A 22,389-nucleotide genomic window follows, 5' to 3' on the forward strand; every position below is an offset into this window, starting at 1 on the left:
AATGGACCCAATACCGACCCTTGCGGTACGCCGCTAGTAACTGGACACCAAGATGACCATGTTCCAACAACTACAACCCTCTGTTTTCTTTCAGCAAGCCAATTACTGATCCAAACTGCTATATCTCCCACAATCCCATTCCTCCGCATTTTGTATAACAGCCTACTGTGGGGAACCTTATTGAACGTCTTGCTGAAATCCATATACACCACATCAACCGGTTTACTCTCATCTACCTGTTTGGTAACTTTGTCAAAAAAGTCAATAAGATTCGTTAGGCATGATCTACCCTTCACAAAACCGTGCTGACTGTCAGATTATTCTTTTCTAGATGGTTATAAATCCTATCTCTTATAACCTTTTCCAACACTTTACCAACAACTGAAGTGAGTCTCACTGGTCTGTAATTACAGGGTTGTCTCTACTACCGTTTTTGAACAAGTGAACCACATTTGCTATCCTCCAGTCCTCAGGACTATTCCTGTAGACAATGATGATTTGAAGATCAATGCCAAAGGCTCGGCAATCTCTTCCCTTGCTTCCCAGAGGATCCTAGGATAGATCCCATCCGGCCCAGGGGACTTGTCTATTTTCACACTCTGCAGTATTTCTAATACCTCTTCCTTGTGAACCTCAATCTCATCTCGTCTAGATGCAAGTATCTCTGTATCTTCCTCGCCAACATTTTCATTTTCTATAGTGAACACTGTCGAAAAATATTTATTTAGTGCTTCCCTTATCTCCTCTGACTCCACACACAACTTCCCACTATTATCCTTGATTGGCCCAAATTTAACTCTCATCATTCTTTTATTCCTGACATATCTATGGAAAGCCTTAGGGTTAACCCTGATCCTATTCGCCAACAAATTCTCATGTCCCCTCCTGGCTCTTCTGAGCTCTCTTTTTAGGTCTTTCCTGACTTCCTTGTAACACTCAAGCACCCTGAGTTTTCACATTTTGTCCTAACATAAGCCTTCTTCTTCTTCTTGACCAGGGATTCCACTTCCTTAGTAAACCACGGCTCACGCGTTCTATATCTTCCTCACTGCCTGACAGGGACACACTTACCTAGGACACACATGAGCTTTTCCTTGAATAAACTCCATATTTTTAAAGTGGTTTGACATTGTAAAGTAGAAAACACAGCAGCCGGTTGGAAGTAGCAAGCTTCTAGAAGTAGTAACATGCTAGTGACCTGATCATCTGACGAGCATTGGCTGACTGATAAATATTGTTATGGTAATACAGACCAAATTTCTATGTTTCAGCTTCACTATTCAGTTATTTCCTTATTATAATTCTCAGTCTTTAACCTAGCGTGTTGTCAAAATAGTTCCCCATCTCAATCACAGCATTGCAGACAGTGTTTAGCACAATCAGCACAGCAAACAAGCTCTGGAGGGTAAATATGTTTGTGTAGCTTAAAATGGCCTGGTGGTCACAATTAGTGTCTGATGTCTGTTTTGCAGGAGTACACATCTGCCTGGAAATGATCTGAGCTCATTGGAGACATCTTTTTCTATCCAAAATATAGAAAGAACATAACAAGTTCTCCAGTGTTTTTTTACTGTAAGTGAAAACATGCTGGGAGGCTCAACATGTTTATCCGGTTCTAATCTAAAACTTCCAGCCTGGAAGAATTTATTGACGTTCTGGTTTTGACTGTCTTGTGACAAAAAAGATAAAGGTTAAACAAGCGGGGAAATGACACTTGCCATTGAGAACGGAGAGAAAAATGGTCAGGTTTGTTCAAGCACACTAACGCAATAAGGGGCAGGCGATTCAGGACCGAGATGAGGAAGACTTTTTTCATTCAAAGCATTGTGAACCTGTGGAATTCTCTACCACAGAAAGCTGTGGGGACTGTTTGTTAGATATATTCAAGAGGGAGCTGGAATGGCCCTAGTGGCTAAAGTGATCATGGGGTATGGAGAAAGAGCAGGAATGGGAAAAATGAAGTTGCATGATCAGCCATGATCATATTGGATCGAAGGGCTGAAGGCTGAATGGCCTATTTTCTATGTTTCCAATGGTGAAGAGGGAGGAGCATGCTGTCTTCTTTGTTGCAGTTATTCCAAGAAAGTAAAAGTAACAGAAAAGGTATAAACTTTAAGGAGATTGGATCATCTGGTTGGAACATGAAATAAATAATTGAAAAAAACAGGATTGCAGTGGTTACCCTGCTGACTCTCAGCACCAGGGTCTCGGGTTCAATTCCAGCCTCGGGCGACTATCTGTGTGGAGCTTGCACATTTTCCCCGTGTCTGCGTGGGTGTCCTCCAGGTGCTCCGGTTTCCTCCCACAGTCCAAAGATGTGCAGATTAGATGGATTGGCCATGGTAAATTTCCCATTGTGTCCACAGATGTATAGGTTAAGGCAGATTAGCCATGCGGGTTGCAGGGATAAGGAAGGGGGTTGAGTTTGGATGGGATGCTCTTCAGAGAGTTGGTGTGGACTTGTTGGGCCAAATGGCCTCTTTCCAGACTATAGGGATTCTATGATTCTGTGGAAAAAAGCCATCACCTCTTGGGTGATTACCATCTATAATGTCAATCAGGAAAAGAAACAGTAACAAACATTAGTAGTACATTTATTCTCATTGCCTGCTTCTTTTAACTAAAATTTGAGGCACTACTGAACTTGAATAATACCATAAGAGTGTTTATCATAGCATAGAATCCCTACAGTGTGGATACAGGCCATTTGGCTCAACAAGTCCACACCGACTCTCCAAAGAATATCCCACCCAGACCCATTCCCCTACCCTATTATTCTACATTTACTCCTGACTAATGCACCTAACCTACACATCCTTGAACATTATGGGCAATTTAGCACGACTGATTCACCTGACCTGCACAGCTTTGGACTGTGGGAGGAAACCAGAGCACCCAGAACAAACCCATGCAGACACAGGGAGAATGTGCAAACCCACACAGACAGTCGCCCAAGGTTGGAATCGAACCCGGGTCCCTGGCGCTGTGAGGCAACAGTGCTAACCACTGAGGAAGAGGTGATTTAAAGGATTTTGGTCAGGATTCATGTTCGAAAGTTGATACAAGATCCACCTAATCTGTTGAATTTTCTACCATGAGTCAGCTCAGAGGAAAACTGTCATCACATGGACAGATACAAACAAGGAACAAGAGTAGGGCACTCAGATGTTCAAGCCTGCTCCACCATTCAATAAGATCATGGCTGGTCAGATTTTAACCTTAACTTTAGATTGTTTCATATCCCTGATAATTGTTCACCACCTTGACCACCAAGAATCTATCTACCACGGCTTTAAAAATATTTAGATTGCGCATTTACTGCCTTTTGAGGGATGGAATTACAAAGAGTATCAACCCTCTGAGAGAAAAAATACTTTCTTATCTCTGTTTTAAATGGGTATCCCTTTATTTTAAACTGTGTCCTCTAATTCTAGATTCTCTCACAAGAGGGAATGTCCTTTCAACACTCACCTGGTCAAGTACCCTCAGGATCTTATACTTTTCAATTAGGTCACCTCTGACTCTTCTAAATTCCAGAAGATACAGGCTTGGCCTGTCAAGCTATTGCTCATAAGACAATCTGGTTATTCCAGGCATTGATCTAGTAAACTTTGTCTGAACTGCTTCCAATGTATTAACATCCTTCTGTAAGGGCAGTGACTAGTACTATACACAGAGGGGCAGGTTGTGACTCTTTCTCTGTTACTAAACATGCCTTCTTGACACAATCCTTGTTGTTAGCTGCACTACATGTATACTTTTTAAAAAACATATTCTTTCATGGTGAGTAAAATTGGCTGGGCCAGAACTTGCAGCTGAACCTTAACTACCCTTAAGAAAGTGATGATGAGTCACCTTCTTGAACTGCTGCAATTCATCTGTATAGGGAGACCCACAGGCCTGATAGGAGGGGAATTTCAGGTTTTTGACTCAGTGAGTGTGAAAGAAAGCCAATATAATTCTATGTCGGAATGGTGTTTATTGACTAAAAATCGTCAACACTTTTACTCCGTGGAGATATCTTCATGTGAACAAGGATGGTGTTACAGTCTTGGTCTCCAGGGTGAAAAATATATTGTACTATGATGTGCAATTACTGAAACAAAATATATTTGTAAGTATGTTTGACTCTTTGGAAACACCATCAGATCCTCCTGGATATGGGACGGAAGGAAAGTTAATATGCTCAAGGAGATAATGATAGTCTTTGCGTATGTGTTATAATGGAATAAGATTCTCTGTCAGAGTCCATTTATAACCCAAACAGTGGATGGAACAAACATGGGGATGTGTTCAGAGCCAAATATTTTTCAAATCCTTATGAAGAAGAATCAGGTTGTAAACAATGCATCATTCACAGAACAAAAGGAGTGCTGTTTTCCTGCTATTCATGGCGATGTAGTTGTAATGTCATTGAACTAGTAATCCAAAACCTCTAGCTAATGTTCTGAGGAGTTGGGTTCAAATTCCCATCAAGGATGGTACTGAAATTGAAAATTGTTTTTAAAAGTATCTGAAATAAAAAGCTAACCGAAAGGTGACAAAGTAATGATTGTTGATTGTCATAAAACTATCTGGTTCACTGATGCCCTTGAGGGAAAGAAATCTGCCATCCTTACCTAGATTACATGTGACTTCAGACACACAGCAATGTGGTTGATTTCTAACTACCCTCTGAGTCAATTAGGGATGGCCAACACATTTTCAAAAATTGAAGAATTCTACTGTCTTGTATTAAATTGTACCTCACAGCAGTTAATACGTGTGTGTGTGTGTGTGTGTGTGTGTGTGTGTGTATATGAGAATTGAATTCTTTCTCCACCTTATGATGTTGGTAAAAAGCAGGAGTTGTCTTGAGGCTGACATCATGTGTTGCATGTGTCTGCACTGTGCTTCCTTCTCATTACAAGGTTGACCTGATGAACACTGTGAGCGGAGTATTAGGCAGACCTCAGTTCAGAACAGCTGACCTATACTTTAGTATTGTAATGGGCATTCATCAGGGACAAACAGCTTAGTCTCCCACGTAAAGACTGGTCACACGGGCAGTGGATGATTAACATTTGGGTATCCATGGCCCAGCAAGAGTCGACAGTCCTGCCATCCTGCTCCCAGAACTTGTAGTGGGGGAGGTGGGCGATAGGGCTGCAGGATGTCCAGCATTCTCTCCTGTCTTATCTTATCTTAGCGCCAGCACACAGGGTTATTTTTGGTGAGTTGCTGGATGCCTGTGGCATGTGTGGCACTCGTTGACATTGACAATGGTGGGGACCAGGAACCTTGCAGCAGTGTGTCAGCCAGTGTGTCCTAGGTATGGAAGCCATTTTGTAGCTACTGCTCTCCTCACAGCAATCAGGCCTCATTGCTTGGAATGGTTTCAGTTGATAGTAGGAAGGGTGGAACTAGCAGGATTTCTAATTGGGACTGGGGAGGGAGAGGAGCACTCCTCACTCTCGCAGTCTGGGAAGGGCCAGGCAGCCTTACACTACCTTGCTCCTGGAAAATCTCAACTGGAATGGAAAACTGCGGGTTGCAAATCTCCTCTCCCTCAATCTCAATTAGATTTGTTAAGATTAGATTCTGGAAACGTTAAGATTAGATTCTCGACAGTGTGGAAACAGGCCCTTCGGCCCAACAAGTCCACACCGACCCTCCGAAGAGTAACCCACCCAGACGCATTCCCTCTGACTAACATACCTAACACTATGGGCAATTTAGCATGGCCAATTCACCTGATCTGCACATCTTTGGATTATGGGAGGAAACCGGAGCACCCAGAGGAAACGCACGCAGACATGGGAGAATGTGCAAACTCCACACAGACAGTCGCCTAAGGCTGGAATCGAACTTGGGACCCTGGTGCTATGAGGCAGCAGTGCTAACCACTGAGCCACTGTGTGTCTCTTTTCCACATGCCCCACTCCCCACTGAGGTCTTCAAAAAGGGTCACACAAAATTGAGGAAAGATTTGAGAGCAGGCTGACTGTCAATCTACATTATAAAGATCTTGTGGATGAGGTGGGGGGAGGGATTCCACTGAACTCTAACCAGCTGTGGCCCTGTTTACTGACCACCCGAATTACACACAATTAAAACGTAATGGCAACTACCTTACCAGAATTACACATTTCACACAAAGGAACAAATTATTGTAGATGTTGGAACCTGTACTGAAAACAAAGAGCGCTGGAAATCACAATGGGTCAGATACAGCATCCACAGAGAGACAGTGAGCTAATGTTTTGAGTCCAGAGGACTCTTCATGAAGAGTTATCTAGACTCAAAACATTAGAATCATAGAATCCCTACAGCATGGAATCAGGCCACTTGTCCCACTGAATTAACACCAACCCTTCAAACAGCATCCTACCCAGGCCCATTTCCTCAACCATATTCCTGTAACCCTGCATTTCCCATGGCTAGCCTTCATATCCCTGGATGCTATGGGCAATTTAGCATGGCCAATTTGCCTAACCTGCAATCTTTGGACTATGGGATGAAACCAGAGCACCTGGAGGAAACCCACACAGACAGGAGGAGAATGTACAAACACCACGAGTCTATGACTACACAGACAGTCACCCGAGGCTGGAATTGAACCCGGGTTCCTGGTGCTATGAGGCAGCAGTGCTAATCACTGAGCCACTGTGCTATGCCTTAGCTTGTTCTCCCCCCACGGATGCTGCCTGACCCTCAGTGATTTTCAAAATGTTTTATTTTCAGTATGTTTCACATGTCGTTCTTCTGGAATCTGCAAATGGGAGTATAACAACAGACATCTCTGCGAATGTTAAACATGGGGTTTGCAATGCACATAAATGATGAGTCAGAAGTGCATTCAAAACAACTTCGCTACAGTCAGAAACATGCACAAAATAAAGTGGGAGCTTAAATCCTTCCGGTATGTTACTGTTACAGTGCTTGTGATCAACACTTCACCCCATTGTGTATTGCCTGCCCCAGAGGGACGTTTTGCTGTTTTCACTCAGGCCAGCAGATGTCAAGTGTGGAGCCCCAGGAGGCCTTCACTCGAATGGGAGTCACCACAACCATTCTCCATAATACCTGACAGCCAGCGTCAACTCCAATCTAGTGTGGCTCACCCAACCGTACAGATATCTTGGAAACTGCAGCACACTTCTTTTTGGTGGGAAACTATTCCCCTTTTTATGGTAATCAACAGTAGTTATATCATCACCATTAGACTAGGTCTTTATTCCAGATTTTTCAACTGAATTTAAATTTCCACATCAGCAATGGTGGGATTTGAATCCACGTCCTCAGCACATTAACCTGGGGTTCAGGATTACCAGTCCAGGGATATTACCACTATGCCATTGCCTCCCCCTTTTCTTTGCTTACAATCAACGACTATCAGAGCAGTTTCAGAATGATCATCAATGTAAGCCAGATTTTAAAGGGTGATTTTAACCTAGTAAGAAAATTGATGGTTTCAAGCACAATACCAGATGCCTGATTTAGATGACTAGATGACACAAGTTTAAAAAAAGACAGAAAGAAAGAAAAAAAAATGGAAGAACAAAGAAAAGAAAGGAAGGCCTGGCATTTCTACAGATCCTTTGGTGCTATCAAAACATCAAAGACCATCTGCAAATAGTGAAGTCTTTCTGAAGTGTAGTCATTCTTGTAAAGCAGGAACTACAGCTGCTGATATGCACGTGCAAAGTGGTTGTACCTCTTTCATAGCTGTTGGTGCCACACATGAACCAGTCAGATAGAGATAGAGAGATTTGGCTCCTTCGATGAAGCATTGCACGTTTTCCAAACGAATGTCTGCATGTACTTTAGCAGGATGAAATATCACTTCCAGGGACACTTGCATTCCTGCGGAGATATAGCCCTCCACGGGAGAAATTGAAAAGTGAGGCTTAAACTTCTCAATGTCCCATCTGAAGCTGTAATGTAAAGGAGAAGGTTTAACTCATTGAGAACACAATGCAATGACAACAGAAACTTGAATTTACATAGCACCATTAAAATAATAAACTATTCCGAGGCATACAATTTGACACTAAACTGGATTTTTAAAAAATCATTTATGTGTGGAAGATTACCTTTCTTTCCACAAAAAGAGAACAAATCCAATCTATTAGTCTACTTTCAACCATCACAAAGTAACAGGAAGTGTTGTTGACAGTGACTTTAACTCAGCAACAAACGGTTCACTTATGCTTAGTTTGGGTTTTACCAGGACAACGCAAACTAATTACAGCTTGGTTTGAAAAATGTAATGGCTACAACAGCAGGTCAGAGGCGAGGAAACTTGCAGTCAGTAACTCAGGTCCCAAATCCTCACAACTATCTATAAGGCACAAGTCAGGAGTATGATGGAATACTCTCCACTTGCCTGGCTGGGTGGTGTCTGAGACCTAACCATCTTCAGCTGTCTCATCAATAACCTTCTTACCTTTGGAACCACAAATATAGGAGTATTTGCTCATGTTTAAACAGTGCTCTGTTCAATTTCACAACTGGTCAGAAAAAGCGATCTGTACCCCCATTCAGCAAGGCCGAGACAGAACTCATGCTTGAGCTGACGATTGGAAAGTCACATTAGTGCCACACAAGGGCCAGGTAATGATTATTTCCAGTGATAATCACGATGGGCCAAAGGGCCCATTCCTGTGCTGTACTGTTTTGTAAAGAATCAAATCATCTGTCCTTGACATTCAATGATTTTACCATTGCTGAGTATCTTACTATTGTTATGGAGCAGGCTGTAACGCCTCAAAACATTTCAAGAAAGTAGCTCACACCCTAACTTTTCTAATTGCTTTAAACAGGTGTAGAGTAGATATTCCAGGCCTAACACAGCTGGTTCAAACTCCTCGGTCTTAAACAAAACTGAATTTATTTACGGAGCACCAAATGAAACAAACAAAAGAGAACAGATTACAGAACAACTTAACCTACCCAAAAACCCAACAGAGCATCCTAACTTAATGATGCTCTTCCAAATGCCTACAACAATCCCCATAAACACCCCCTTGACCAAAAGGTAAAATCAGACTCAGGAGAGATGTCAGAGAGAGAGAGGGAGAAAGAGAGAGAGAGAGAGAGAAAAAGGGAGGATCAGCCTGGAACTGTTTCTTTGACCAGCAGACTCAAAACACTGACTGCTTGTTAAAACCAAACCAAACCAAACCAAATCAGAGAAAAGGGAACTCCCCTTTTATTGTACAATTTGTTTTAAACTTAAAAGCGTCTTTAAGTAGATAAATGCAGACAAAATGGAACCCCTGTCTTTATGACCCCTCTGAAAAGAAAACAAGGATAACTTAACCTTGTTAAAGGAGCAGCATTTGTCACACTACCAATGGGGGTTAACACTGACCAAAAACTAGAGTGGACTAGCGATATAAATACTGTGGTAATAACAGCAGGTCAGGGGATAGGAATCCTGCAGTTAGTAAGTCACCTTGTGACTTTCAAAGCCTGTCCATAAGTCAGGGGTGTAATAGAACACTCCATGCTTGCCTGAATAAAAATAGTTCCAACAATACTCAAGAAACTTGAGACCATTCAGTTCAAAGCAGCACACTTTACTGGCACACCTCACCAACTTAAAAATTCACTTCTCCATTGCAAAAGGATGTACAATGGCACCAGTGTATATCATCCAGAAGATGTACTGTATCAAATCAGCAAGGGTCTTTCAATAGCATTTTCCAAACCCATAAACTCTACCATCCAGAAGGACCAGCACATGGATATAACCACCGCCACCATCTGCAACTTCTCTTCCAAATCCTCACTTGGGACTATATTACTATTCATTCAGTGTCACTGGGTTAAAATTGTGGAGCTTCCTTCCTAACACCTCTACAGATATTCCTACATTCCAGGGACTGCAGCCGATCAAGAAGGCAACTCACCACACCTCCTCCAGCATTAATGTGGATGGGGAACAAATGTTGGTCTAGCCAGTGACATATCCATCCCATAAAAGAATGTAAAAAAGATAATAAATACCTCTGAGCTCTGAAGGGACACTAGACTCCATAACACCATAAGCAGAGAACTTAGGCCATTTGGCCCATCGTGTCTGCTCCACCATTCAATCATAGTTGATAGGTTTTTTCTGATGGAGAACTTATGCTCAAAATGTCAACTCTCCTGCTCCTCAGATGTTGCCTGACTTGCTGTGCTTTTCCAGCACCACACTTTTCGGCTCTGATCTCCAGCATCTGCAGTCCTCAGTTTCTCCTGATAGGTTTTGAAATCCCATTTTCCTGCTTTCTCCCCGTAATCTTTGATCCCCTTGGCAATCAAGAACTTATCTAGTTCCATCTTAAATATACTCAATGACCAGGCCTCCACAGATTCCACAGTGAATTCCACAGTGAATTCCACAGATTCACCACTGTCTGGCTGAAGAAGTTTCCTTTCACTCTAAGGCTATGCTCTAGGGTCCTCTTCTGCCAATGGAAACAACTTCCCAACATCCACTTTGTCTATTCAGAATTCTGTAAATTTCAGATCCCCCCTCATCCTTTTAAACGCCATCAAATAGAGTCCCAGAGTCCTCAAACATTCCTCATATGTTAAGCCTTTCATTCCAGAGATCATTCTCATGAACCTCTTCTGGACACGCTCCAGGGCCAGTATATCCTTCCTGAGGTGTATGGCCCAAAATTCCTCACAATAATTTAAATCTGGTCTGACCAGAGCCTTATAAAACTTCAGAAGTATGTCCCTGCTTTTATATTCTAGTCCTTTCAAGATGAATGACAACATTGTATTTGCCTTCCTATCGAATCAATCTGCAAGTTTACCTGAAGAGATTGTCAAGTCCTTTTGTATTCCAGATTTCTGAATTTTCTCCCCATTTTGAAAATAGTCTGTGCCTCTATTCTTCCTACCTTACACCTTGCACACTGTATTTCATCTGCCACTTCTCAGTCTACTCTCCTAAACTGTTTAAATTTTCAGCAGCCTCTCTGCCTCCTCAATACTACCTGCCCCACCATCCATCTTTGTTTCATCTGCAAACTCAGTCAGAATTTCCTCAGTTCCTTCATCCAGATATAAAGTGAAAAGTTGTGGTCCAAACACTGACTCTTGTGGAACGCCACTAGTCACTGGCTTCCATCCTGAGATGGATCCTATTATCCCCACTCTCTGTCTTCTGCCAGACAGCCAATCTTCTATCCATGTTAGTACCTTGCCTCTAACTCAATGGGACCTTATCTTACTCAGCAGCCTTCTGTGCAGCATCAAAGGCATTCTGGAAGTCCAGACAGATAATACCTATTGGCTCTCCTGTCTAACCAGCTCATTACCTCCTCAAAGAATTCCAACAGATTTATCAGGCATGAAACCCCTGCATGAAACCATGCTGACTTTGCCCTATTTCACCATGCACTTACAAGTATTTAGAAATCTCATCCTTCACAATGGACTCCAAAATCTTACCAACGACTGAGGTCAGGCTAATTGGTCAATAACTTCCCATCTTTTGCCTTACTCGCTTCATAAACAGGGGGGTTACAGGAGCAATTTTTCAGTCCTCTGGGACCTTTACTGACTTCAGTGAAAGCAGAAGGATCACTACTAAAGGCTCCACTATCTCATCAGCTATCTTGTTCAGAACTGTAGGGGGTAGCCACCTGGTCCAGGTGATTTGTCCACTTTCAGACCTTTTAATGCTCCTCGCACCTTCTCCTTGATGATGGCCACCATTCTCATTTTTGCCAACCCCCATCTCTCTTGAATTTTTGGGATATTACTTGTGTCTTCCACCATGGAGACTGATACAAAGTACTCATTCAGTTCCTCAGCGATTTCTTTGGTCCCCAGCATCATTTCCCAGCAGCTCAATGTCCACTTTTGCCACTCTTTTACTCTTCATACATCTAAAGAAACTCTTGCAATCTTCCCTAATATTACTGGCTAGCTTACTCTCATGTTTAATCTTCTCCCTCCTTATATCTTTTTTGAGTGTCCTCTGTTGGTCTTTGATGGCTTCCCACTGCCCTTTGCCACATTATATGCTTGCTCTTTTGCTTTCATGCTGTCCCTGACTTCCCTGGGTAGCCATGGTTGTCTCATCCTGCCTTTGCGATGCTTCTTTTCCCTTGGGATGAATCTCTGCTGTGTCTCCTGAATTACTCCCAGAAACTCCTGTCTTTGCTGTTCCACTGTCTTTCCTGTTAGGTTCCCCTCTCAGTCAATTCTGGTCAGCTCCTCCCTCATGCTCTGTAGTTGCATTTCATCAACTGTAATACAGTTACATCTGATTCCACCTTCTCCTTCTCAAATTGCAGAGTAAATTCTATCATACTGTGGCTTAGTCAAGCAATGATCTGCGTACCTTGCACCAATATCTCCAATATTTTCTAGTACGATCAGCCGCATGACTGAGCTACGGAGAACAACTGATCCAAATGCAATACAGTTCTGGTCCAGTGAGATCTCAATTCCCTGGCAGCACCCTTGTATCACAAATAGAGGCTTTGACACGCCGATGCACTCCATCATCACCTCCTCTGCAAACTGGGGAATTCGGTACGTTGGGGAGAAAGTCACCACCACCTCACAGGTGCCTCCCTGTGCAGTCAGCTTGATGCTGCTATGCGGTGACAGAGACAGAACCTGAAAAAGATAAAGATGAAGCTAATGGACAGTGTATTCAATATAAATGAACCCTAATATGGTTATTAAGAATTTAAATAGCTTAGAAACACCTTCACCATTTTAATCTTCCAGTTACAGGCAAATGGCCAAAGCCATTTCTACTGCATTAAGGAGGGAGTGACTGCCTTGACACATGGTGGTTCAGTGTTTAGCATTGCCACCTCACAACACAAGTGACCCAGATTCAATTCCACCTTCAGACAACCGTCTGTGTGGAGTTTGCACATTTCTCCCTGTGTCCATGTGCACTCCCTCCAGGTGCTCTGGTTTCCTTCTACAGTCCAATGATGTGCAGGTTAGGTGGGTTGGCTGTGCTAAATTGCCCATAGTGTCCAGGGATGTGTAGGCTAGGTGGATTAGCCGTGAGGAATGCAAGTTTACAAGGACAGGAGAGGGATGGGACTGGAGGGATGCAGCTCTTTGGAGGGTCAGTGTGGACTTGACGGCTGAATGGCCTGTTTCTACACTGTAGGGATTCTATGAATTTAAGTCATTATCATCTGGAATAGAGTGTGGTAAGTGATGAATTGTTCCCTTTATAAAAACCTTTTGTGTTCAGAAGCCAATAAACTGAATCGCAACAGTGAGAGCACTCAGCACGAGGCTTAGCAAGGCTTTTGATAGGTTACTCAGCATAGTTCAAGGGCCAAAGAAGAGGAATTTAAAGATTATAGTCAGTGAGTGAGAATGTGCAAAACAAATCGAAGCTGACTGCATGTTACGAGCATTCAGCTAGCTGTACTGCCCAGAAGTCAGAACTGCACATTTCGTAGGTAGAGTTCTCAGAAAGTTGAATGTATCTGTGTTGTTAGAACTTAGCAAAGTCCAAGGAATTAATAGACAGCTAAGTGTTGGAGTCAGTACTCAGAAGAAGTCCTATGGAGCTAGGAAAGTGAGAATGTTGCTTGTTTGTGTTGGAGGATCCTGTGAGGTGTTTGGAAGAAATCTGTGAGCATTAATACTTCATTAAGGATTGGAAAGCTCACAAGTAATGATTGCTTGATGCAACTGAACAAGACTAGAGCTCTAGAAACTCCCAGAGACAGCACTGGCTCAGTGAAGTAAACTGCCTGTGAAGACCGGCTGTTAAGTTTGTAAATGTGTATTGGATGTATATTCGGAGTACAAGGGAGCTTATCTCCAGGAACATAGAACACAGAACTATACAGCACAGGAAATGGCCCTTCGGCCCATGATGTTGTGCTGAACATGACGCCAAATTAAACTAATCTCTTGTGCCTACTCCTGGTCTATATCCCTCCATTCCTCCCATACTCATGTACTTACCTAAAAGTCCCTTCAACACCCCTATCGCACCTGCCTCCAGCACCATCCTGGCAACACGTTCCAGACTCTTACCACTTTCTGTATAAAAAATCTTACCCCTCACATCTCCTTTGAACTTTCCTAGTTGTGGACATCTCAACTCTGGGAAAAAGATTCTTTTGTTAACCCTATCTTTGCACCTCATCATTTTCTAGACTTCTATCAAGTCTCCTGTCAGCCTCTGACGCTCCAGAAAGAATACGGTTTTTCTAGCCTCTCCTTATAGTTCATACCCTCTAATCCATGCAGCACCCTGGTAAACTTCGTCTACACCTTCTCCAAAGTCTCCACATTCTTCCTGTAGTGTGGCAACTAGAATTGAATACAATACCCTTAAGTGTGGCCTAACAAAAGTCATATATCTTCAACATGACATGCTGACTCTTGTACTCAATTCCCAGATCAATCAAGGCAAGAATGCCATATACCTTCTTTACCACTCCATCTATTTCTGCAGCCACCTTTAGGGTGCTATGGACTTGAACCTCAAGATCCCTCTGTCGATCATTGCTGCTCGGGGTCCTGCCATCATTTGTATCCTTTTCCTTAACATTTGATCTTCCAAAGTGCAGCACCTCACATCTCCCCCGATTAAACTCCATCTGCCTTTTCTCCGCCCATAACTGCAAATGATGTATATCCCGCGGTATCCTTTGACAACTTTCTACGCTAACCTCAACTCCAATGATCTTTGCATTGCCTGCAAACTTACTAACCCGCCCATCTAAGAAGGGTGATCGACTAGAATGGGGGAAGATCGGGCCATCCAAGATATGAGTATCTCTATACAGGGAGCTTCAAGCCCAGATCTGCAAATGTAAAAAAACTGTGATCCCTTGTGAAGTTTAATTATACTTGATGACTATTTGACTTGTATCATTAACATCCAGTGTGTGTTAGTAAGACATTTGTGGGATCAATCTTGATTGCATTTACTATTTAATGTGTACTGTGGGGTGTGTATTGCTCCTATTTATCACACGTTACCTCCGGGCATGAGAAATAAATTATACATGTACGTAGTTTGCATTACTCTGCTAATGTTGTTAAATTTATTGCTGTTTGTTCAAAACCGTGGAAATTTGTGGCTTTATTCTTTTGGCTTGTCCCTTGAACCTCATAAGGTGCCGACTTTAAGAATACATGCTCCTAGTCCCTAGCCAGATCATAACACAGATTTGGTGGTCAGTAAATTATGCTTACAGTGTTGAATGACCAGTATGCTAATTCTCCCAGAGTAGTCCAAGCTGGTCCCAGGAAGCAGACATTCCGAGACTAATAGCTGCTGTTTCAGGATTATGTGCACATACACTTAGTTTGGACATAACTGGATTAGGGTGTTACTGCAGGAATTGAGATTGTGCCTTGGATGTATTCAGGGTAGGTAGATCCTAATGTCGGTTTACAAGAGCAATGTCATTTCAATCTCATGACTGCAGCTCATGCCCTCAATGTTCTGATCAGTGAGGGTAAGCATACCAAATGCCTTTGTCACCACCCTGTCACCCTGCGACCCCACTTTCAGGGGACTATACATCTGCATCCTGAGATCTCTTTATTTGACAACATCTGCCAGGGCCCTACATTTAGCTGTTGAAGTCCTGCCCTGGTTTGCCTTACTAAAATGCAACACCTCACACTGATCTAAATTAAACTCCATCTGCTCCTCCTTCATCCAACTGATCAAGGTCTTGTTGTACTCTGTGATAATCTTCCTCATTGATCACTACACCACCCATTTTGATGTCATCTGTAAACTTACCAACTATGCCACTTATATTCTCATCCAAATCATTTATATGGATGTAGGTTTGCTCGCTGAGCTGCAAGATTCATTTCCAGATGTTTTGTCACCCTACTAGGTAATATCTTCAGTGGGCTTCCGGGCGAAGCACTGTTGATAATTCCTGCTTTCTATTTCTATGTTTAGGTTTCTTTGAGTTGGTGATGTCATTTCCTGTGGTGATGTCATTTCCTGTTCTTTTTCTCAGGGGGTGGTAGATGGGGTCTAACTTGATGTGTTTGTTGATAGAGTTTTGGTTTGAATGCCATGCTTCGAGGAATTCATGTGTTTGTTCATGGAGTTCCGGTTTGACCCCATCTACCACCCCTGAGAAAAGGAACAGGAAATGACATCACCACTAACCCAAGAAACCCAAACATATAAATAGAAAGCAGGGATTATCAACAGTGCTTCGCCCGGAGGCCCACTGAAGATGTTACCTAGTAGTGTGATGAAACGTATGGAAATGAACCCTCCAGCTCAGCAAATAAACCTACATCCAGAACCTCGACCTGAACTACAAATCTTCTCAAAACTGGGTAAAATCATTTATATAAATGACAAAAAGCTGTGGATGCAAAAGACGTCCAGTCCAAAAAGCAACCCTCTATCACCACTCTCTGACCCCTATCTTCAAATCAAGCCAGTGGCCCCTTTGTGAAGCCTTTCCACAGGCAGCGAGCCTGACTGCCATACCATCCACCTGACTCCCAAAGTGAAACAGAAACATCCAGGGTACTTAAATCTGAGTCAGGCTTGCATTGTTTGTACGTTTCCTGATTCTGCACACCCAACTGAGGAAGGAAAACTCATGCTGAAATCAGGCCGTGAGGGTATGAATTGTAATAGGTTGGTAAATGGACAAGTGGGCCCAATTAGAAGACACAAAGGAGATTTATGGAAGGAGGCAGGGTAAATAGCTGATGTACTGAAAGACTTCATGAAGGAAGCAATTCTGCCTAAGTTACAGTAAATTAGAAGATAGTTACACACTGAATGGGCTAATAATTGATACAGAAGAGGTATTAGAAGAGCTAGCAGGACCTAAGGTTGGATCAGGTCTATCCATGGACACTGAGCTAATTAATAGTTTGCATTATGAAGGTACTGGCCATGCTCTTCCTCTTGTCCTTAGGTACAGGTTGTTGCCTCCGTAGAGTTGCAAATGTTGCAGAAAGATTGACATGGTGGGCTGAATGGTGGGCTATACTGTATTCAGTTTATTATTCTCCGACTTTATGCCTCTGTAAAATGTAAGGATTGGAAGAATTGCCTGCTGTTTACCACGTTCCTAATATATAGTGGTTTGAGAAAGACCTCACCACATCAGACATTCAGGATGGATTGCATAATAAGAATAAAGAGTATTAGCAGTCCATACCTTTGGGTTCTGAAGAAGTTGTTGGTTGGGATTCACAGCGAGGGTGAATGTCAAGGGTACCCTGCTTCTGTTGATAATTGGTACCACTTTCTTCACAACCTGTCCAACCCTTGGAGCTTGCAAATTGACCACCTTGTCCTTGCGATTGACAACTTCAATCTGAGAGGCAGAAAGGAGACAATGCTGTCACTATGTTAAAATGATTTTTAAAAAATTCATTCATGGGATATAGGCATCACTGGCTGCTCAGGATTTATAACCTGTCCCTAGTTGTCCTTGAGAAGGTGGTGGTGAGTGTCTTGAATTACTGCAGTCCATGTGATGTGGATTGACACACAATGCTGATGGGAGGGAATTCCAGGATTTTGACCCAGCAACGTGCAGATAAATGAAAAACAAATTGTGCAGAGACAATAGCAAGTACCAAGGCTGCTACACTCAAAATTACACAGGAGTTCGCTACAGTACCTGTCAATGATAATGGGACCCTACAGAGGATAATTTCTGCGTTTCATTTGCCACATTTCAACAGAAGCAACATTTAAACATATGTCAATTTTAAAATGCTTTGAGAAGTCCTGAAGTCACAAAAGTTGCCAAATAAAAGTAGGTTCATTCTTTCCTTTCTTGATCTCCAGCAGCCTACAAAGCAAAGATGTCATGAACATTTCACTCTCAGCTTTTGTCAAGAACATGATGGCATGGATTCAGGAGAAATGGGTTCTCCTGGGATGCTCCTCCCATGATCAAGTTCTAAATTGAACAATGGCTTGGTACCAGGTATGTGAATGGTATTTCATGCTCAGCAGAGCGGGCTTCGAGTCATTAGCGCCTCGATGCTGGGCAAGTCCGCTTGAGAGAGGATGGACATGCTGCTGTTGGACATGCTTTCTCTGAATTGTATTTGGACAATTTTGTGAAGTCACCACTGATAAAACCCAGTGAGAAAGTACTGAGGTAGAGGTAGTCCAGATCTGAGAAGCAAACAGGAGTGTGGGGATCACTATACAGTAAACTATGATATTAATTTCAGCTTTGACATCCTGCTTCTCAAATACTCTTTTCTTCAGTTAGGAAAATTCTAAAGGCTATTCTGAAGAAAGCCTGAGGATTTAGATCTTTCATTAAGAACAGGGAAGGTGGTAAAAGAGGGGGAGGTGTGGCCTTGTTAGTCAAAGACAGTAGAACGGTGGCTGAAAGAACTTTTGACAAGGACTCGTCTACTGAGGTGGTATGGGCTAAGGTTAGAAACAGGAGAGGAGAGGTCACACTGCTGTGAGTTTTTTATAAGCCTTTGCAGAGTTCCAGGATGTGGAAGAGAGGATCGGCAAAATGATTCTGGGTAGAAGTGAAAGGGACAGGGTGGTCATTCTGGGGGAATTTAACTTCCCCAACATTGACTGGAAATGCTATAACTCTAATATGTCAGCTAAATTAGTTTTATCCAATGTGTGCAGGAGGGTTTCCTGACACAGTATGTCGAAGGGCCGACAAGAGGGGAGGCCACACTGGATCTGGTACTTGGTAATGAACCAGGCCAGGTGCTTGATTTAGTGGTAGGTGAGGATTTTGGACAAAGTGACCATAATTCAGTTATGTTTAGTTCAGTGATGGAAAGGGAGAGGTACATAACACAGGTCAAGAGTTATAGATGGGGAAGGGCAATTATAATGCAATTAGGCAAGACTTAGGATGCATAGAATGGGGTAGCAAAATGCAGGGATGGGGAAAAACGAATGTGGAGTTGGTTTAAGGAACAGATATTGCGTGTCCTTTATAGGTATGCCCCTATCAGGCAGGGAGGAAGTGATAAGGTAAGGGAACCATGGTTTACTCAAGAAATTGCATCTCTTGTTAAGCAGAAGAATGAAACTTATGTGACGTTGAGACGAGATGGTTCAGATGAGGCGATGGAGAGTTACAGATCAGCTAGGAAGGATTTAAAGAGAGAGTTAAGAAGAGCAAGGAGGGGACATGAGCAACCTTTAGCAGGAAGAATAAAGGAGAACCCTAAAGCTTTCTACAGGCATGCGAGGAATGAAAGGATGACTAGGGTAGGAATAGCGACAGTCAAAGATAGAAGTGGGAAGTTATGTGTGGACCCTGTGGAGATCGGAGAGGCGCTAACTGAATATTTCTCATCTGTTTTCACTCCGGAAAAGGGGAATATTGTAGAGGAGAAGAATAAAATACGAGATATTTGACTAGAAAGGATCAAGATTAGGAAGGAGGAGGTGTTATCAATTCTAGAAGGTGTGAAAGTAGAGAAGTCCCGTAGGCTGGATGGGATTTATCAGAGGATTCTTTGGGAAGCTGGGCAAGAAATGTTGGGGGCTTTGGCCTTGCTCTTGGAGTCATCATTGTCTACAGGTTTAGTACCAGAGGACTGGAGGATTGCAAATGTTGTGCCCTTGTTCAAGAAGGGCAGTAGAGATGACCCAGGTAATTATAGACCAGTGAGCCTTACATCTGTTGTAGGAGAAGTTTTGGAAAGAATTATAAGGGATTGGATTTATAATCACCTTGCAAGCAACAATTTGATTGCAGATAGTCAACATGGTTTCATCAAGGGCATGTCATGTCTCATTGAGTTTTTTGGAAGGAGACCAAGCATGTTGATGAGGGTAGTACAGTTGATGTGGTGTACATGGACTTCAGTAAAGCCTTTGATAAGGTTCCACATGGTAGGCTTTTGGAAAAAATGCAGAGGCATGGGATTGAGGGTGACTCAGCAGTTTGGATTAGAGACTGGCTTTCTGTAAGAAAACAGTAAGTGGTGGTTGATGGAAAATATTCAGCCTGCAGTCCGGTTACTATTGGTGTGCCTCAAGAACCTGTTTTGGGACCACTGCTGTTTGTCATTTTTATAAAGGACTTGGACACAGGCATAGGTGGGTGGGTTAGTAAGTTTGCAGATGACACTAAAGTCAGTTGAGTAGTGGACAGTGTGGAAGAATGTTGCAGGTTCAAAGTTTGGGAGAAGATTTGTAGCTCGGGTGCTCGTTGTTGTGGTTCTGTTTGCCGAGCTAGGAATTTGTGCTGCAGACGTTTCGTCCCCTGTCTAGGTGACATCCTCAGTGTTTGGGAGCCTTCTGTGAAGCGCTTCTGTGATGTTTCCTCCAGCATTTATAGTGGTTTGTTTCTGCCGCTTCCGGTTGTCAGTTCCAGCTGTCCGCTGCAGTGGCCAGTATATTGTGTCCAGGTCGATGTGGTTATTGATAGAATCTGTGGATGAGTGCCATGTCTCTAGGATTCCCTGGCTGTTCTCTGTTTGGCTTATCCTTTAATAGTAGTGTTGTCCCAGTCGAACTCATGTTGCTTGTCATCTGCGTGTCTGGCTACTAAGGATAGCTGGTCGTGTCGTTTCGTGGCTAGTTGGTGTTCATGGATGCGGATCGTTAGCTGTCTTCCTGTTTGTCCTATGTAGTGTTTTGTGCAGTCCTTGCATGGGATTTTGTACACTACATTGGTTTTGCTCATGCTGGGTTTCGGGTCCTTCGTCCTGGTGAGTTGTTGTCTGGGAGTGGCTGTTGGTTTGTGTGCTGTTATGAATCCTAGTGGTTGCAGTAGTCTGGCTGTCAGTTCAGAAATGTTCTTGATGCATGGTTGTGTGGCTAGTCCTTTGGGTTGTGGCATGTCTTCATTCCATTGTCTTTCCCTTAGGCATCTGTTGATGAAATTGCGTGGGTATCCGTTTTTGGCAAATACATTGTAGAGGTGTTCTTCTTCCTCTTTTTGCAGTTCTGGTTTACTGGAGTGTGTTGTGGCCCTTTTGAACAGTGTCTCGATGCAACTTCTTTTGTATGTGTTGGGGTGGTTGCTTTCGTAGTTTAGGACTTTGTTTAGGATTGTAGTTCGTAGTTTAGGATTGAGAACATTTTAGAATTCTGCGACCATAACCGCTAGGAACCCTGAAACGCCAATCTCTAAACACAGCTCCAACTCAGTCCATTCTCGCCTTCCCTCCCCCCTTCAACCTATCCCCAACTTGAGTATTCACACCGAAAGCCCATCCAACACAAAATATTGTCTTTCACCAATTAGGAAATGCTGAGTGACTGCAGCAACAAGGACATTGAACCTGATATTATTGGAGAGGAAATGCCTCAGATGGTGAATTAGAAATACACAAAACTTAAAAGTTAGGCTGATGTTACCCATTACTCTTTGGCTGCAACATTACCTTCATCTCTGCACCTTGGCCGAAGATCTTGACATTCTGTCTTGTGAGTCCATTGATTTCAAAGGTGACAACTTCTTGGTACTTAATGGGTTCCCTTGGGTAGAAAATTATGATGGCTTCTACTGATTTCTTTGGCGCTAGAGCACAAGGTTGGAACTTTACCTCCAGGTAAGAATTGTTGGGGAACAAGCAATGCAGACTTGCAGGAAGAAGCAAAAATAGGTCACAAACAGGAAACTGACAACTGGTAATTTAAACATCATCATATTTCAGGCATTATTCCAGCACCTGTTATAGGAACTTTGAGAGTTTTTGAAAAGATTTGTATTGAAAGAGAAATTCTTTCAAGTCAATTTTTTAACTGATCTTTGCAGTTCTATAGGGAAAAGGGAAAGGCCTGGTTATTAACTGATTAGATCTTTCCATTGGCTGGCACAGGCACAGACAGCAGAATGAACTGATGTGCAAATTATTCTATAATTATCAATTTGCAAACAGACTCAAAAATGGAGCCCATTCACAACCTGAGGAACTTCTTATAATTTATTTAAATCAACAGATAGCCAAAAATATAACTTTGTTGATGATATTAATTTAAGTGGGTGATTCAATAATGTGGATTGGAACAGAAAGCTACAAAGGATATTGATAAAACTGTAGTAGATCATCCACCAACATTTCCGCCACCTCCAAACAGACCCCACCACCAGGGATATATTTCCCTCCCCACCCCTTTCCGCCTTCCGCAAAGACCGTTCCCTACGTGACTACCTGGTCAGGTCCACGCCCCCCTACAACCCACCCTCCCGTCCTGGCAGCTTCCCCTGCCACTGCAGGAACTGCAAAACCTGCGCCTACACCTCCTTCCTCACCTCCATCCAAGGCCCTCAAGGACTAATATCATTTATTGTATCCGTTGCTCCCGATGCGGTCTCCTCTACGTTGGGGAGACTGGACGCCTCCTAGCAGAGCGCTTTGGGGAACATCTCCGGGACATCCGCACCAATCAACCACACCGCCCTGTGGCCCAACATTTCAACTCCCCCACCCACTCTGCCG

At 42.9% G+C, this 22,389-nt stretch overlaps 1 protein-coding gene across 1 annotated transcript in view; it reads right to left on the bottom strand.

Annotated features, from left to right (window-relative positions):
- hydin (HYDIN axonemal central pair apparatus protein) overlaps window positions 1–22,389 on the bottom strand; it is an 869,275-nt gene that overhangs the window by 38,932 nt on the left and 807,954 nt on the right. Inside the window, exons 77-80 of the mRNA XM_072547579.1 lie at window positions 21,331–21,529; window positions 17,148–17,306; window positions 12,335–12,615; window positions 7,697–7,916 (exon numbers count right to left, since the gene is read on the bottom strand). Of these exons, the coding sequence (XP_072403680.1) occupies window positions 7,697–7,916; window positions 12,335–12,615; window positions 17,148–17,306; window positions 21,331–21,529 (859 nt within the window). The remainder of the gene's footprint in view (window positions 1–7,696; window positions 7,917–12,334; window positions 12,616–17,147; window positions 17,307–21,330; window positions 21,530–22,389) is intronic.

This window comes from Chiloscyllium punctatum, chromosome 26 (assembly GCF_047496795.1).
Source record: "Chiloscyllium punctatum isolate Juve2018m chromosome 26, sChiPun1.3, whole genome shotgun sequence".
Classification (NCBI taxonomy): Eukaryota; Metazoa; Chordata; class Chondrichthyes; order Orectolobiformes; family Hemiscylliidae; genus Chiloscyllium; species Chiloscyllium punctatum.